The sequence below is a fragment of the Lipotes vexillifer genome, unplaced genomic scaffold (assembly GCF_000442215.2).
Source record: "Lipotes vexillifer unplaced genomic scaffold, Lipotes_vexillifer_v1.1 scaffold639, whole genome shotgun sequence".
In the NCBI taxonomy this organism is placed as follows: domain Eukaryota; kingdom Metazoa; phylum Chordata; class Mammalia; order Artiodactyla; family Lipotidae; genus Lipotes; species Lipotes vexillifer.
In genome coordinates, this window is record NW_006786377.1 from 2,296,342 (window position 1) to 2,315,396 (window position 19,055).

The following is a 19,055-nucleotide window of genomic DNA, read 5'->3' on the forward strand; positions in this document are numbered from 1 at the left end:
GGACCCCAGTTGCAGAATTTCTGCATTGGAGATATACCAAACCCAATTTGTATCTTCCTAAACGTAAGATAGAATTGGAATATTAGTTCCTTTAAATTTTCTGAATCATGGTAAAAATTAACTTTCTGTGTTACAATTAGCAAAATAAGGAAACAAGTACAGTTTTGCTTCTTTCCTTCAAGCAAAGTTTAAGTGAAATGACAAGCAATTATTTTTATTTTCTTACAAAGTTTTTTCTTGGGTGACTTTTCTACATTGTTAACAAAATTCTGTTTCTTTTTTCCACTTTTCCTGAATGTTATTTTCAAGTTCACCTATTTTGATATACTTCTATGATAAACCACTGTAACATTGGGTCACAAACATTATATGTATACAGAAAATTTCAGCCAAGAAAGGAATGAGGACACAGTTTTGTTGTCATTGACCTTACTGTGTTTTACCAAATCCTTGCTCCAGCATAATGATTTTAAAGTTGAAACCACAAGAATGTGTGCAGTCAACAATTAATATTATACTCTGCCAGATTTTCTTGCTGAAATCGGCATTCTAAATAGTACAGAAGAAAAATCCAGCCACTTTACTGTGCTAAGGGATCTCCCCCTTGTGCCTAAACTTTGTATTGAACTCAAGCAGGATTGAAAGTCATCAGCATGACATATATTATGAATTATTTTTTTCTTTTTGGCTGCGCAACAAGTGGGATCTTAGTTCCCCGACCAGGGATTGAACCTGCGCCCCCTGCAGTGGCAGTGCAGCGTCTTAACCACTGGACTGCCAGGGAAGTCCCTGAATTTTTGTTTAAAGTAAGGCAAAAAGTGACTTACCTTCTCATATAAAGCAATTACTCAATGTTGAGAGTTTGGGGCTAAAAGCCCAATACAAGCACTATTCTAGGGCTAGAATAATTGGGTGGCTTCAAATAATTCTCCGTTACTGAAGACTTGCAATGCTTAATGGGTACTAGTTGTCTGAAGATGTTCGTATCAGCTTCTTTTATAATAGCAAAGATTCTGAACAATCTACATAGCAAAACAAAATATGATCTAGCTATATGATGAAATGTTTGCAGCCATGAAAAGTCACATTTTTGAAGAATTAACAAATGGGAAACTGAGCACAATGTAATACTGAAGGGATAAAGCAGTATTCAAAGATGCACACATTTATGGAAAACTCCCAATTATATAACACGTATTTCTTTATTCATTTAACAAGCACCAACTGGTCTAATTGATCAGACTTTCAAGTAGACCCATTTCATCCTTCAGACTTCAATTTAAATAGCATCACGTCAGGGGGTTAAGAAAATTATTTCAAGGGCTAGAATTTGTCACCTACCAATCAGTCATTCATTGAACACCTACTCTGTGCTCTACATTGTGTGGGGAGCAAACACACAGAAGTCAGTGGCTGCCCCCAAGAAATGTACAACTTATGGGAATCAACACTTTAGAAGTGTCTTCCCTAATAACTGGTTTTCCTTTCTCCAAAATTCTGGAAGGTCTGAGAGCGAGGTGGATGTTAACTAAACTGAAAGGGGGAAATGTGACCCACCAAAGAAAAGTAGGAAGGTAGGAGAACCAGGTGAACAGTGGCTGCTGGTTGGATGGCTCAGAGTATACTAACTCCACACCCAGCAGTATCTGTAGCTTACAAATGAAGGGAGAAAATCAGGGTTCATGGAATACTCAGGTGGCCGCTAGGGGATGCCAGAATGCTGATATCTTTCAGCGTGACGCCCGTTTCCCTAGGGGAATCTGGGTTTGCGATTGAATGTAGTTCAAGTTGACCAGAAATAACTTCTCCTTTTCCAGTAAAATTGTGAGAATGTGACTTAGGTCACGGAGTTAACAGGAGACCAGGCATTAGCAATCAAGTATTTATGAGTCCCAGATCATTATTAAGTCCCAGGTCATACTGTTATCCACGGGGAAAAAAAAAATCTTCCATCCCTCCAGCCGGAACTAATTATAGCAAACTAGACAAAAATTACAAAAGTAAAATGACAACAAAACCAATTAACCAAACTAAAACTTCAGAAGCTGGAAAACCACTGCAGGATTTTTTTTTAATTTAAATAGTACAAACCTGGTTTTTGTTTTTTGTCTTAAAAATGTAAAAAATATGTCTAGGCATGGAGAAAGAAATACATCCAAATCTTAACAGGAGTATTGGAGGTGGTGGAATAACATTATTATTTTTCTCATTTTTTCCCTCTGCTTTATTCATTTTCTGTAATGTCAGGATATCATTTATCGCATACCATAAATGTCAGACACTGCATTAGCACTTTATCATGGTAGTAAGACACGCATGTGCAGAAGTGTTCAGAGTCTCCTCGACTCCCCACACCCAGTCCAGGGAAATAGGAGAGTAGAGAGGAGAAAGTTTTGTGGAGTTAGAGGCTCCAGAACAAGGCTCAGTGAGGGCTTGGGCGGAGGGAGCTGTTAGGAAAATGGGTGGGAGAGGAAATTTTAATAATTCTAACTCTGAACTGTGTTTTCAATTCACCCTAGGGTTTTCTTAAAATCTAAGAAAATGGTTTTTATTACGTTGGTATTGCCTTTTGCAGTGGGAATTTCTTTTATAGAAACATGACCTTGAGGTTGAATAACATGGGTTCTGGCTATTAAAAAGTTCAAAAGCATTACTGCATTTTATCAAACACCAAAATGCCACCTTGAATTACAGAAAAAAGCTGGGTCATCTCAAGAAATCGTGTTCATTTGCTGTTTAATCAAAAAGTAACACAGAGCTTCCCTGGTGGCGCAGTGGTTGAGAGTCCGCCTGCTGATACAGGGGACTCGGGTTCGTGTCCCGGTGCGGGAAGATCCCACGTGCCGCGGGGCGGCTGGGCCCGTGAGCCATGGCCGCTGAGCCTGCGCGTCCGGATCCTGTGCTCCGCAACGGGAGAGACCACAACAGTGACAGGCCCGCGTACCACAAAACAAACAAAAAAACCACAAAGTAACATAAATCAGTGGAGTATAAACCGCTATCCTCCACCTAATTATTTACCTGCGCTTCATCCACATTCTCATTATAATATACCTAAGATACTGGATCTATGTCTTGCTAAAAAAGGGTTGCATGGATTTTATAGGCTGCTTTACCCAGGAGTTACTTCATACTTAAGCAAGTATGGTATTGTTAGCAGTTGAAACAATTGAAGATGCTATTTTAGGAAAGTTTCCCAAGATCCCTCAGCTCTTCAGTGGAAACTTCACCCCCAGCTGACTCCGGAGCCCCAGCTTCCCTCATCGTGCTCCTCTGTACCTACACCAAACATAATATATAGGCCAAATCTGCTGGGGTAGAAACAGCAGGAGAAGGCGACAGGCAGAGCCCTGTCCATTGGGTGTCTTCGGCCCTCATCTCAGAGGCCCTTAGGTGATGTTAACAAGCAGTTCAAAAACCAGCGTTTTGCAACAAGAGAAACAAAAAACATAAAGAAGACTTCGTGAAAATGTAAAACGTTGTGCTGCAAACAAAAAGACACCCCATAGAATGGGAGAAAATATTTGCAAATTATATATCTGATGGGACTTGTATGCAGAAGATATAAGAACTCTTAAAAATAAAAAATAAGTAAACATAAACTCTTGGAACTTCTCTGGCTGTTCAGTGGTTAAGACTCTGCACTTCCACCACACAGGGCAAGGGTTTGATCCCTGGTCAGGGAACTAAGATCCCACATGACACATGGCGACATGGCCAAAAATAAAAATAACATAATTTAAAAAATTAAAACTCTTACAACAAAAGATAATCTAATTTTTAAATGGAGAAAAGAATTGAAGACACTTCTCCAAAAATATACAAATGACTGATAAACACATGAAAACATGTTCAACATCAGGGAAATACAAATTGAAACCACAATGAGATACTGCTTCTTACCCAGTAGCATGGCTATAATGAAAAACACAGACAATAACAAGTGCTGACAAGGATGTAGAACTGGAGCCCTCATGTGGAATGTAAAACACTGCAAACACTTGGGGAGTCTGGCAGTCGCTCAAAATGTTAAAAATGTAACTGCCACAGGATCTAGCACTTTTACACCTAGGTACATACCCAAAGAACTGAAAACACACATACATACAATCACGTGTACATGAATGTCCATAGCAGCATTATTCATAATAGTCAAAAAGTGGAAACATACAAAGTGTCCATTCACTCATGAATGGATAAATATGGCAGACCCATATATGGTATATCCATACAATGGAATATTATTCAGGCAAGAAAAAGAGGAATGAAGTACTGATACATCTTACAACTGATGAATCTTAAAAAGAAGCCAGTCACAAATGACTACATATTTTATATTCTATTTATATATGAAATGTCCAGAACAGGTAAATCCATAGACAGAAAACAGATTACTAGTTGCCAAGTGCTGAGGAGAGGGGGCTGGGGAGTGACTGCCAATGGGTGCAGGGTTTTAGAGAGCGTAAAACTTTCTGAAATTAGACTGTGGTCATGGGGGCACAACTCTGTGAACATACTGTACTAAAATACTGTACACTTTAAATGGATGAATTATGTGTGAATTTTACCTCAAGAATGCTGGTTAAGGGCTTCCCTCGTGGCGCAGTGGTTAAGAATCCACCTGACAATGCAGGGGACACGGGTTCGAGCCCTGGTCCGGGAAGATCCTACATTCCATGGAGCAACTAAGCCCGTGCACAACTACTGAGCCTGCGCTCTAGAGTCCCCAAGCCACAACTACTGAGCCTGCAAGCCACAACTATTGAGCCCGTGAGCCACGAACAAGAGAAGCCACCACAATGAGAAGCCCGCGCACCGCAAGGAAGAGTAGCCTCTGCTCGCTGCAACTAGAGAAAGCCCGCATGCAGCAACAAAGACCCAAAAGCAGCCAAAAATAAATAATAGATAAAAAAATTAAAATTACAAAACAAAATCAACTGGCGAAACTCCAAGAGGCCCCTCCCTCCTGCTAAATAAGCATTTTTTAAAATGCCGTCTTGACTTCCTCTTCCACGGTGCCATCTTCTTGCTCTTGCTCTAGTTTGCTTCCTTGCTCTCTTTCTTGTAGGAGAGGGTAAACTACCTCCTCATAATTTCATGCTCTTAATAAAACATGAACATAGAAAAACATCCCATGCTTTGGAAAAAAGTGATGTATTACACCATAGCTCCTGCTGTGGCTATGAAGTCAATACAAATATACAATTGTGTTCTAACTTATGGCAAGTGTCTACAAGTAATTCTCATGTGCTCAGTATTTTAGTCACAATGTTTAAAACAGGAACACATGTAGATAAGGAAATGAGTAAATTCAAAACGTGCAGCTTTATATAAACATTTTACCAAAACAATTTTAAGCACTTAGCAAGGGCACAGACTATCATTTAAGTGACATAATTCAACAACTGCCTGGACAACATCTATAATATGCATTATGAGTTTCTTCATCATAAAGACCTCATTTTTAATCTTCCCTTCTTGACCTTCCCCCACTGGAAGATAAAACCAGTGAGATTTTCAGTACAATTTACAATTCATTTTATTATTCTGGTGCAAGAAAACGTTCCCAGGTTTATTTCCAATTTCAGTTTCAAAACAAACTGACCCAAAACTTAGTCTTTAATAGCTGTGATCACCAATAAATGTGTTAGATTATAAAAGGTGAATTAACTCATTGGTAGTACAAAGTCAATGCAGAAGTATCTTTCCTACCTAAAGCATTTTTTTTAAACTGTAGAGCAATCCCATTCATTTAAAACATTTATGTGTTAAAATAATATACTTCAGTTGATTATGGACATCACAAATAGAATGTAAAAGACATTACATTTCTTCAAGTACTATTTGTTTCATTCTGTTCAATTGTGTGTTTCCTACCATCCATTCTACAGGTCAATCAAAATACAAATGCGTGCAAATAATACAGGTTATTGAAATGAAATAAAATTCAAGGAGAACAAAATTAAGAATTAACTTATGAGGTAAGTTTTACTTTCGTGTGTTCAGATATCACAGTTGTTAAGAAATGCCTCTCTTTACAAAGCATATTTAACATGTAAATATATTATATCTTCATTGAGCCCTTATCTCTAGAGCCCAAAATCAAGTTGGGTAAAATTCCATGCCTCCTAGAATATTAAATACCATGCAGCATAGTATTTTTTAAAATGTTAACTTTTAAAGCAGAATTCACTTATATTTCTGCCCAATTGAAAATAAGTTCATTAAAACCATTTGAAATGATGCATTTAACTTGAAATGTTACTAAAATTCCAACATAAATGTAACTATCTGTAACCAGTGTAATCCACCTATCCCCAAAACAATGTAGCGGGCCAAAACGTTCAAAGGAGAAAGCATCAGAGTGTGTGTAAAAGAGCATTGAGAAGCCAAGCTTCCCAGAGCTTTTCTGGGGATGAAGAGTGACTGTCAGATCTTTCTACCCAACTGAGAGTTCCTACACCAAGTCAAAGTGGACCATCAAACTGAAATATTCCATATTTCCCAATGGTCAACCAGTTGGGCACAGAAGCTGTGAGTTGTTCACCTTGCCCAGGCTGCAGACCAACCTGAACTTCAGCTTTTAATGTTCTTATACTGCAGACAGGTGCAGGGTGGAAGCCATTCAAAGCCTCATGAAATGGAATGGTAAATTCCCATCTTCTGTCCCCCGTCAACTTCCTGTAATTCAAATCACCCTTAAATAAAATTAAATGTGCCTTTTGTAGTGTAGCATATAAGTCAGGAGCGACTTGAGGCATTGCACTGAATTCATGAGGCAGAGTCCAAAACATGTGATCGAGGTAAACCCATCTGCCCATTTTAATATGGTTTTCCCAGTCAACCCCACATTTGGACACCCACTTATGGTTAGAATGTTTTAGTTGTTCGATTATCCAGTTAAAATCATGTATAGTAGTATCAGAAACAAACCATGGAATCGTTTTCCCATAAAAATGGATCTCAGTAGCCAGTTTAGAGGACAACAGTAAGTCAGCTAATACTAAATCTGTAACAAGTTCAAACCCAGAATTATCCAGAACAATATCCACTCGAGTAATAGATGCTTTTTCTCTTTTTTTTTTGCAATTGCTAAGCAATGACCAAAGATGTTCCATGTCATTCACTAAAATGAAAGGTTTTAGGTCTTCCAAAGAATTAATTAAATTGATCTTCTGGGAAATAGTTTTCCCACCTGATAGAGACAGATCACACTTATTTCCCCACAGTGAAATCTGAAAAAGAAAAAGCACAAAACATTTACCTTTCTTTTGAATAACCAACAAAAACTCTATTACGTAGGATGTAATGGGAGGTGGGGTTGCTAAAAGTATTCATAAAATTCTTAATATAAAATGTCCACCCAATCTACATTTTCTCTAAGTATACTGTATAAAAAAGGTAAAACAATGAAACTTTAGCCAGTATGCAATGAACTTAAGAAAAAAAAAGTTTGAATGATTTTAGCACTCACATCGTTTAATCAGAGTGAAAGTTTTTGCATCTTGCAGATATTATTAGAACATGATCAGATGCTGTAAAATGAGGCTACAAAGTTTACTTTATAATCCAGAGTCAAGAGAAAATAAAAATTCCCCCATCCTTAGGACCTGGCAACTTTTCTGGGATTTAGTTTTCTCACTTGTAAAATAAATAAATTGAACACAGTGATAACTAAAGATCCTTCCAACTCTAATAATCTACTTTTCCACTTTGAAATACTCAAGCTTATTTTGTAGGAAATGGTATGTAGCCCCATTTTTTTAAGCTCTCACTAAAATTACATGTTTAGAACTGTAGGCTCTAGAATCGGACAGACCTGGGTTCAAATCCTAGCATCTCCAATAAACAACCACTGGTAAATTAAGCTCTAAGGCTCAAATTCCACAACTGAAAAATGAGATAATAATAGCACTTAGCTCGTAGAGTTATTCTGAGTATTTGACATAATGCATGTAAGTAATGTATCCAAAAGCTGGCATACAGAAGTATTCAATAAATATTAGCCCAAACAGGCTCCAGTATTCTGTGATTCAAAATAAGAGGAAAGTGCATGTTCCAACCAAGAATATTATTTTAAAAAGAAAGATAACTCAAGCGTCCAAATTTGATGAAGAAACATACAACGGCACACATGACGGCACTCTCCAGCTGAGGTCGGGGTCTCTGTTGGCCTACGGCACATTTCCTTCAGATCATCTTCCAGTTTGTAATTCTGTATTTATTTGTGCCACTATTCGTTTACATTCCTTCAGGATTACAAGTTCAATGGCAACAAGGACTAGTCTGTTTTCCTCACCACCACATGCCCGGCATCTAGAACAGTGTTCGGTGAAGTTGACACTGAAATATTTGTGTGAACAGTGGTGGAGTGCTGTGGCTTTTAAAAACATCAATAATTCCCTAGAAACTAAGACACCTTCAGGCTTCCTGTAGGGAGATAACCTGCTGGTCATCGTGCGCACTAATGGGGACAACTGTGTCTTCCTTTACGTGGGCGAAGAGAGGCAGTCTGGGGTAGCTGGCTGAACTAGGTGACACAAGATAGATCAGTACGCTTTCTTCTTCACAGTTTATTATACTTACGGGACAAAGAACATGTTCAAAGACGATGATTTCCCAAAAGAATGGGCAGGCTGGGGGCAGCGAGTGACATGCTGATTTGTTTTTCTTTTCTTTTCTAATTCTAAGCTAAGTATAATAGTGAGAGGGGGAAATAATACTCCACTTTATTAGTTAACAGAACCATGACCACTTTTCTTCCAAACTCAAAATATGCCTTTCCTGCTTCATCATTCAGCTTACTCTGCTCGCCCTCCAAGTTTCATCAGGACTTTATCACATCCCACAACTATCAGCACATTCGGTAGCCTCTACTTTCAAGGTACATCCAGAATCTGGTGACATTTACCATCTCTGATGCTACCAACTTGGTCCAGTCTGCCCTCACCTGAGTCACTGTAGTAACAAATCTCCCCATTCCCACCCTTGTGCCTTCGGTCTGTCCTCGGAAGTAATCCATGAAATAAGTCATTTAACGTTACTCCTCTGGGCTTCCCTGGTGGTGCAGTGGTTGAGAATCCATCCACCTGCCAATGCAGGGGACACGGGTTCGAGCCCTGGTCTGGGAAGATCCCACATGCTGTGCAGCAATTAAGCCTGTGCACAACTACTGAGCCTGCGCTCTAGAGCCTGCGAGGCACAACTGCTGAAGCCCGTGTGCCACAACTACCGAGCCTGCGCTCTAGAGCCCGCGTGCTGCAACTACTGAAGCCCGCGCGCCAAGAGCCTGTGCTCCGCCACAAGAGAAGCCACCGCGGTGAGAAGCCCGCACTGCAACGAAGAGTAGCCCCCGCTCGCTGCTACTGGAGAAAGCCCGATCGCAGCAAGGAAGACCCAACGCAGCCAAAAGTAAATAAATAAAACAAATGAATTTATTAAAAAAAAAAAAGTTACACTTCTGAGCAAAACCCTCTAACAGCTTCGCGCTTCATTGTGAGTAAAAACCAAAGTCCTCGCCTTTGCTCTGGAGGCAGCCTGGCTTCTGTGCAGCCGCGGCCCGCAGCCCCTCTCACCTCTGCTCCCCATTCCCTGAGACCTCCCCGTCACGGTCTCCCACACACCTGGCAGGCTCCCCACTCAGGGCTCCGCAGGAAGCTCCACCCAGACGTGAGGGGACCCCCTCCTTAGCAGGACCTTCCCTGGGGGCCAGGCTTAAAACTGCAGCTCCGCACCCCTCCCCCACCACTCCAGGTCCCCCTTCCCCGCTTTATGTCTCTTCCGAGCACTTTCAAACATCTCTTTCTGGAAATGTTTCGAACGTCTTCCGGGAAGTAAGGGCTGGGGAAACTGCTGTGTAAAACCACATACTTTCAAATAGTTCTGATTATAATGATATATTTTAAATTTTAAGATGTTTTGAATGAGAATTCAAAACTAAACTTAAGACAAGATAGATGAAGAAATGTAATAAAACCATATGAAATAGGCCATGGGCCACCCGATTGTTTCCACCTGCTGATGACAACTGCACAACAGCTGTGCTCCACTCTGTGCCCAACACTTACAGGAACGAAGCTAGTGTAATTCTCAGGTCAAATTATGAGGCACATAGTACCACCCTCTGTTAACCGACGAGGAAACTGAAGCTCAGAAACATCAAGTACCTTGCTTCAGGTCCAAACACAAGTAAGTGACACGGCCAACATTCAAAGCCAAGTCAGGCTGGGCCGATCAGATGACTGTGAACTTCAGTATCTCTCAAGAATGACAGAGCTATGAAGCCAGATGACTCCTGTGCCACTAAAACCTCCAGTGGGAGTAGAAGAAACTTCAAAACCCCTTTTCAGAGATTAAATGGATTTTCATCTCTCGAATAGATAATTATTAAAATGATAAAAAATGATCACTGATAACTTAAATGACAATATGTAAACATGCTTTGCTGTTAAACGTGTACCAGTTTATTTTTCAACTATTTAAATAAACAAACTCAGGAGATTAATTATTACATTTACCTGAAGAACTTTAAAAAACTCATTTTTCAGCTGATTTTCATCTAGGTCTTCAATAGTTTTCATCAACTCTTGCAGGTGAGTACATAAAGCAATGATAGATTCCTGAGACTCAAAGAAATTTTGGTCTTTTAATTCTTTAAATATATCAAAGTCATCGATCGGTGGACTAAAGTAGGAAAAAAGCATAAGTGAAACATTTATATAACTGTACCTTTTTTTTTAATATTTTGGAAATTGCAGTTTATTAAAGGAAAGAGAATAGTAGCAGCCCATCTAAAAACTTACTGGTAATTTTTACTAGGTATAACATAGATCAAGTTACACAAAAATAATAATCAAATTACACAAAATAAATCAAATTAAACAAATTATGCAAAAGTAAATTCCCACACTCATTTTAACTAACTGTCAAATGTTCCTTAATCAAATATTTTACTGGAAGCATTAAATAATTATAGGGACTGTATCCATAATTACTTACCCAGTGGGTTTTCAGGGCAAAAGGAGAAAAAGAAACAAAATTTCAAGACAATTGCTTTAGTTCAACAAACATTCTTTTGGGTGCTCAGGGTGGCCAGGTTCCAAGTAACAAACATATAAACAGAACAGTTGAATACAATGTAGTGATTACTAATAGAGTCAAATACAGATTATGGGAACCCAATGACTACTTGAGATAGATCAGACAATATTAATGTAAATTTTATTATAATGACAAATTTTTATCATTTATGTGTAGATTTTTAATTTTTTAGCAACTTTTACTCCCAAGTTGACTTTGACCAATGGTGACGTATGTGCCATGGCTACATCTTCATGTTGTCCAATGAGAGATCAAATAATATTAATACTGGCCTAAGAACAACACAACTCAGAAGACAGAAATACTAACATAAAAGACTTTACAGAATCAAATGTCAACAACATTCAGGTCATCTGTCCTACAAAATTAGCTACTTTTTCCATGGGTCTTCTACCTTAGGGTAAAAAGGCAATATGGCTGATGCAATGGGATTGATTAAAATCAAAACCAAAAACATACCAGAATTTACACATCCAAATGATGGCTGCCTCCCTTGTCAGTCAGTCACCTTGGGAAGCTACACCCTTAGTCCAAGAATGTTGCCATTGCTCAAAGCACTTTTGGAATTCCTCTCTGGGGATTTTCTTCAGAACCTGTGGCACATTATTAAACGTCCTATCAGTGACAGTATACCTTCATCCTTTGGAGTTTAATTTGTTTTTGGAAACAGCCAAAAGTCACTCAGAGCAATTTCAGTAGAATGAGGCATGTAAATCAAATGGAATAAAATATTTTTGATCAAAAATGAGGAGTGACTAAAAAATAATGAGACTAATCTTTTTTTGAGGTTTGTAAACTGGCTCTGAAAGAAGTTCCAAAGAATTAAAAGACGTTTTTAGCAATGGCAGCATTGCTGAAGTGAATCAGTCTCTCGAGGTGACTTAAAAGGACAAAAATTATTTGGGTGCATGGGTTCAACTGCAGCGGTCAGCAGACTGCAGCTTGCAGACCCCCTCTGGCCCACCACCTGTTCTGTACGACCTGCAAGCTCAGAACGGTTTGCACATTCTTGAAGAGTTGAAAAAAATTTTAAAAAAAGATTGTGTGACACATGAAATTCAAATTTCAGGGTCTATAACTGATGTTCTATTGGAACACAGCCATGCTCATTTACAGACTGCCAATGGCTGCTTTGGCACCGCTAGAGCTGAGGAGCTGCAACAAAGACCATGTGTCTTTCAAAGCCTAAAAGATTGACTATCTGGCCCTTCACAGAAAAAGTTTGTGGACCCTTGTTCTAGTGCTTTATTAACAAATCCTTCATTAATTTAAAGTCACACCTCATGTTAAGAATGAGACTTGTTCCTTATATTTAAGAGAGCAAACTCACATAGCTATAAATGATTTCAGATTTTAAAACGTTTGCTGTTTTAGAATCTACTATAGCTGTATATGTGTACACAATGACCCAGGGGTTCTCTCCTAGGTATATACGCAACAGAAACACTCAAGTATGTTCACTAAGAATATGTGTTCGAGTATTTGTAGCAGCACTCTTCATAATAACCCCAAACTGGAAACTACTCAAATATCCATCAACAATAGAACAGGTCAACAGATTGCCATGTATTCATATCATGCAATACTATACAGCAACAAAAACTAATGGTTTACAATTATATGCAACAGTATGGATGAGTCTCACCAATGTGATGCTAAGTAAAAGAAACCAGACACAGAATTACTTCCATAAAATTTCATTTAAATGAAGTTTAAAAACAGGCAAAACTAATGCAGGTCACAATAGTGGTTACCCTTAAGGGGCAGTGATGGTGGTGACTAGAAGTGGATCCAAAGGGGCCTGAATTCTGCCTCTTGATTCAGCCACTGGGGACACAGCATGTTCTGGTAAAGACTGCTGAACACTTAAGACATGTGCACTGTTCTGCATGTATATCACACTTTAATAAAGGCTTAAAAATGTCTGCCATTTTCTCCATACTTTCATCTTTCAATATCTGAAGTATATTTACTTAACATATTTAAATTTTACATCTGGCTAAAACTTTGAATCTTAATTTAGATTTGCAGACTTTCAACCATTTAACTCTAAAAAAACCCAAAATATACATCTTGACAAAGAAAATTAGAAGTATGTTTCAGTGTAAGGGGCAAAATCACCAGAAACATATCTTAAAGCTAATGTGTGCTTTGGGATCCTGCAAAAGTTAGGAAGACCATTCTTTGGTCACTCTGGAGGCGTCACTGACACAGGATAGGAATTCTTCCTGTAAGAACCCTAACAAATTGGACACTTAAAAACTACCTCAGGGGTAGTGATAAATCAGGAGTATGGGATTAACAGATACAAACTACTATACATAAAATAGATAAGCAACAAGGATTTACTACATAGCACAAAGAACTATATTCAATATCTTGTAATAACCTATAATGGAAAATAACCTAAAATATATATACACACACATATATATTTATCTGAATCACTTTGCTGTACACCAGAAACTAACACAATATTGTAAATCACTGTACATCAATTAAAACAAACAAACTACGTCAGTGCTAGTTCTGCTGTAGGACAGCCTTTCTTTGCACCGATCTGACACCTGAGTACGGTACAGTATCAGACAAATCCCCGGACCTTCAAATATCTGCCATGGAGATCACCTTAGGAGAGTTCCACATCCATGGCTGACTAATACTCTCATTCCTGGAACTTAAAGCTGAATTTTGCCTCTACCCCTTTTATCAAGCTATTCTTGGACCAATGGGTTAAGCAGCACAGGCTGGGCAGAGTCTCCCTGGGGCCTGGAAAGAAAAACTGATATGCAGGCCCCACCACAGACAAATTAAATCATCAGGATTTATTGTAACAATTTCCAAATCTGTATGTTTAAAAACAAAACAAAAAACTTTTCCCCAACTGGGTGACAAATGTGCAGCCAGGTTTGTAAGCTCCTGCCTTAGAGTTTTCATTCTCTGAACCTGATCTGCCTATAAAATCAAACTCAGAAACAGCATTCCTTTTACCTTTCTAACTTCCAAACTCCACTAAGCTTGTTCAAGGTGCCACTCAGCGTTTCAGCACTTCAGCAGCTTTGTCTAATACCATGGATATTTTCCAAAGTTATGAAACCATCACCCAGAACGTCAGACTAACCTTAGTCCTGGAAAGATATCCAAACGTACTACTTGTTTGAGGGCTCTAATCCAATTTACACAGACCAGGCTCAAATACTGGCTCTACCACTTACTAACCATGCAGCCCTGGGCAAGTTACTAATCTCTTTGAGCCTCAGTTTCCTCCACTGTAAAATGGAAATCATAATACCTATACTTCACTGGGCTGCAAAGTAACTAGAACCGAGCTGGTGTTCAATATATGACAGTGCCTAGTGTTTGCCATAGTCTTTTGCTTGGATCTGTGAGCCAGAAAATGTGCTATCTTTTTAACATTATATTCTGCTTTTAAAGCACAAAACCTAAAACATACTTATTCAGCAAATACAAAAACTTTTGACTTTAAAATAATTTATAAAGATGAAGACAGAAAAAAAATAGTGAATAGACTCAAATTTACGCATGTTCCCCAAAGTTTTTTTTTTTTTTTTTGCGGTACGTGGGCCTCCCATCGCCGTGGCCTCTCCCGTTGCGGAGCACAGGCTCCAGACTCCAGAAGCACAGGCTCAGCGGCCACGGCTCACGGGCCCAGCCGCTCCACGGCATGTGGGATCTTCCCGGACCGGGGCACGAACCCGCATCCCCTGCATCGGCAGGCGGACTCTCAACCACTGCGCCACCAGGGAAGCCCCAAAGTCATCTTTTTATTTTAATAGTAGTGCTGGTTTAATCGATTGTTTACAATTATCCTATGCTATGTTTAGGAACAGATACCAAAGGATTCTTCTTATTCAACAAACCTGTATTTCTGTAACCTGTGAGCTGAAAGAATGATCCATATTACACTTTCTTCTGCTCTACAGGTCAGTTCTCTGTCAGAATTTTCCCAGGAAAAATTAAATTAGTATAAACAAACCTATAAAAAATTATTTGGGGGACTTCCCTGGTGGTCCAGTGGTAAAGAATTCGCCTTCCAATGCAGGGGATGCAGGTTCGATCCCTGGTCAGGGAACTAAGATCCCACATGCCATGGGGCAACTAAGCCCGTGTGCCCCAACTACTAATCTCACCCACTCTGGAGCCCGTGCGCCACAACTAGAGAAGAGAAAACCCGCACGCCACAACTACAGAGAAGTCCGCGCGCCACAACGAAGATCCTATGTGCTGCAACTAAGACCCGACGCGGACAAAAAAAACAAAACAAATTAATTAATTAAAAAAAAATTTTTTTTCTAATTTAGCTGTTAAGTAAAGAGCTAAAAATTATTAAGATAGTGCGTAAAACAATATAGTGACTCCTTTCACCAAATAATTCTGACATATTATCTATTTTTATAAACAAAACATATGCTTACTTTGTCCTGTCTTGATTTTTTATATAAATAATTATTTCAAATTAACATTTTCTGCTCAATAAGTACATTTTGTTTTACTCTACAAATAAGTAAGTTTTTATAAGGATTTTTATATCTGAATATCCTATTCAGATATTCAATCTTAGGTCTCTTCTGGGCAAGTGGATTGTAATTGCCAAGAATGTATTACAGCAATAACATTTGCAGAAATTTCCAATAGTGCCATTAATATCTGTTGAACTGAATACAGGCTTCTACTGGTTTTTATTTTAAAACTTACCACTTTATAATTTTTTAAAAAGCACAAATTATCTAAAACATTTGTTACTTGATGGCTATATACTTACCTTTGGATAACTGCTTCATGAATTCTTCGATACATGTAGCATTCTACAAACAACCACGGTGAGAGAAACCACCTTGGTTTTCCATTACTTTCATTTAAAAGGCTCTGTTGATATTCTAGGTACTGATTCCATAGGTCAGTATCAACAAACTTCTCAACCAAAGGAACAATTGGTTTATCTGTTTGCAATTCATTCCGTAATTTAGAAAGAAGAGAAATTGCTTTCTTTTCAGCTTCCAGGCCTTTCTGCAGAAATAAAGGGGGGGAAAAATACACACACACACACACACACACACACACACACACACACACATGAATAGTTTACATGTAATTAATTTATACATAAGTATTTCATCTACAAATATAAGTATATATGTACACACATATATACATAATTCCTCTAGGGTAGCAAATTTTTATGTATCTAAATTTAAGAAGAAAAAATGAATACATTTCAAAACTACATTTTATGTCTTTCAAAAACTATTATAAACATTTAAATTTAGAATTCTTAAGTTGAAAAATCAAAGAACACAGATCTCATATCAGCATTATGTTACCTTATCTAGCCTGCCTTTATTTTTTTAAGTTTCACCATGTGAACTTAATCTCCAGGTGGAATGACCATTACCACAGAGGGAAAACTGTTTATTGTGTTTCTATTAGAGTTAACCAAAAAAGAATTAATGTTAAAACACAATTCTTACCTCTCCATGTTTCTCGAAAAATTCACTTTTATGTCGATGCAATGTATCAATAGCCTTGGTTAAGATCTGTGGTAATCTGTCTTTAACTGTAAGATATGCAAATGACCTAGAAAAGAGTCATATACACGGTATATTACTTAGTAGCATTAACATTAGAAGGCTGGTCATCTTTCAGTTTCTGGAACACCTCATTTAAATTCAAATTCCTTCTCATACAAGCCCTGTAAAGTAAACCAGCATTGCCCAACTCCTACAGTAACACAGGAAGATCTGAAAACCTCTCTGGTATATCCTAAAAGCTAAGCACTCTTTGTGCCTCAAATTCCAGGCTCTACCCTGGAGTCCACTTAATCTTTCTTATCTTTCTCATTGTATTCCTTTTATTTTCCTTAATCAGAAACCAGTTTAACAATGTGATAGGACAGAAAAAGAGTTATCCTAAAAATCAAACAGGTTTTACTCCTAGGCCTATTACTTACTAAGCGACTTCTACTTAGAAAGATGAATGAGGCAATGGATGGAAAACTGCCTGAAAGACTTTACTGTGCTAGAAAAATATAATGAAAGATATTTATGAACCTGCTTCTCTTTGTCTATACTCTTAGCCAACTTAATTCTTTCCTAAGGTTTTTCTTGCTGCCTTCTTTACCTGCCTAATAACTCCTTCCATCCTCTCTGCCCCTAAAGAAAATTAAGGCAGATTACCATCTTGCTCTCCCAACCAGAAAATTAGAGATTTTCAAAAAGTGTCAAAGAATGAAGAAAGCTGGAGAGGAACAAAACTTGACTATACCTGAATCAAAAATTAAAGATATTCTTGACTTTAGACATGCAAAAATCAAGGGTTACAGATTATCACTGTATGTTTAAGGACATACATGATTCGGTTAGAAAAAAGACTTTAGTACTGTGCAGTTTTTAGATAGAAAGCACAAAACTTAACTGATCAGTTCATGTATATCTTCAGATCACCAGAGACAAAGTAAAAATGAAGAAAGTTGGAATACTTCTGCCCAAATCTCCTATTCTAACTTTAATGTGGGATCATCACACTTCTAAAAACTCAAAGACCTTATTGCAATTTGTAAAAATAGGGTTTTATACCCTGAGTATTTTTTCAAGAGGCTTCCTCAAATGTTAACCATAAAACTCAAAAAAATAGGAAAAGTGCTTTCTGATTTGTGGTGTTTTACAGTGAGTAGGTTTTAATATGCATAATAACTGCTCTGATCAGAATTTAACTTTTAACAATTACTACTAATTCCTTGGGAGAAGAGAAAGAATATTAAATCAATTGAATTTTCCAAGGCAGCAGATATGAAAAGAAGTGCCAGTCCTTTGAGATTTTACTTAACTGGAAAATTATTCTATTTTTCCAGCTAGTAAATTTCCTCAGAGGCTTCCATCTCTAAGGGTAAGGTCTCAGGTCTAGGACTTGGGTGAGAGCAGAGATGCCTAGGACTCAAAAATTAAGGACGCAGACACTCCCTATATTTGCCTGAAGGTGATTTCATTGGCCTCTCTGGCCTCAATCTACTGCCGGTACGGTCAATTTCTTCCAAGTGCTCTTGTGTTTTGCCATCTTTCGCAGTAAGGACATATTTCAAATATAAATTGGGCCTCTCAATTTATACAGAGAGATGTAATAATTTTATAGAATCTATAACATGACGCCTAAAACGCAAGAAAGTACAGGCACTTGTTATAGTGGGATTATGAATTAATCCGGTCACCAACAGGAAGAAACACATTTCTCGATAGATCTCAGACCCCTAACTTTTGCAGACAACTTTAACCCCCCCAAAGTAGGTTTATTAATTAAAATATGATTAAAGCCACGCGCTGCAACACTCTGAAAGGAGGCATACACTCTCAAGACAGTCATGCGTAAGTTAAAAAAAAAACCAAAACCAAAAATAAACCCGTATCGAACCACTTGAAAGACGCGTTAACTGATTCACATTAATTGAAGACTATCAAAACCCCTGAACCACCATTGTAGAGAGAGGTGGGGGTAAGCGGAGATTTTCAGTCGGGGTTCGCAGTCCGTTCCCGTGTAGGCAGGGAAGAAGCCACGAATCCTTCCACGCGCAAGGAAGCAGCTGCAAAGCCGATCCGAGCCTGGAGCCCGGAGAGCAGCCGCTTAGCCCTCGCCTCCCCGCGAGCCGTTAGAAACCGAGGCACCGCCTCCGGGAAGCGGAGCCCGGACAGCGGGATGGAACTCGCTGGCGGCGGGGAGCAGGCGCCTCCGGCCCGCCGCTGCTTCCCCGCTGGTACCCACAGGTTCCCGACGTGGCCCAGCTCTCCGCAAAAGTGGGGAGGAGGAAAAGGAGCGGAGCGGGCGAGGAAAGCGACACGAACCCTACGTCCCGTGCCGAGAGAGACACCGGAGGCCCCGCCATCACCTTCCGCGCTCCCCACGCCAACGCTCGGGTTTCACCCGCCGCAGGAAGGGAGGCGGTGCAG

The 19,055-nt window shown here is 38.9% G+C and overlaps 1 protein-coding gene across 1 annotated transcript; it reads right to left on the bottom strand.

The window, feature by feature from the left end:
* Positions 1 to 5,521: 5,521 nt before the first annotated feature.
* Positions 5,522 to 19,000, bottom strand: DCPH1 (damage control phosphatase 1). Its single transcript, XM_007458745.1, has 5 exons — positions 18,951 to 19,000; positions 16,590 to 16,695; positions 15,884 to 16,128; positions 10,518 to 10,683; positions 5,522 to 7,235 (listed from the first exon to the last, which is right to left on the bottom strand). The coding sequence occupies exons 1-5, from the start codon at positions 18,989 to 18,991 to the stop codon at positions 6,468 to 6,470; spliced, it is 1,326 nt and encodes a 441-aa protein (XP_007458807.1). The 5' UTR covers positions 18,992 to 19,000; the 3' UTR covers positions 5,522 to 6,467.
* Between the last annotated feature and the right edge of the window lie 55 nt (positions 19,001 to 19,055).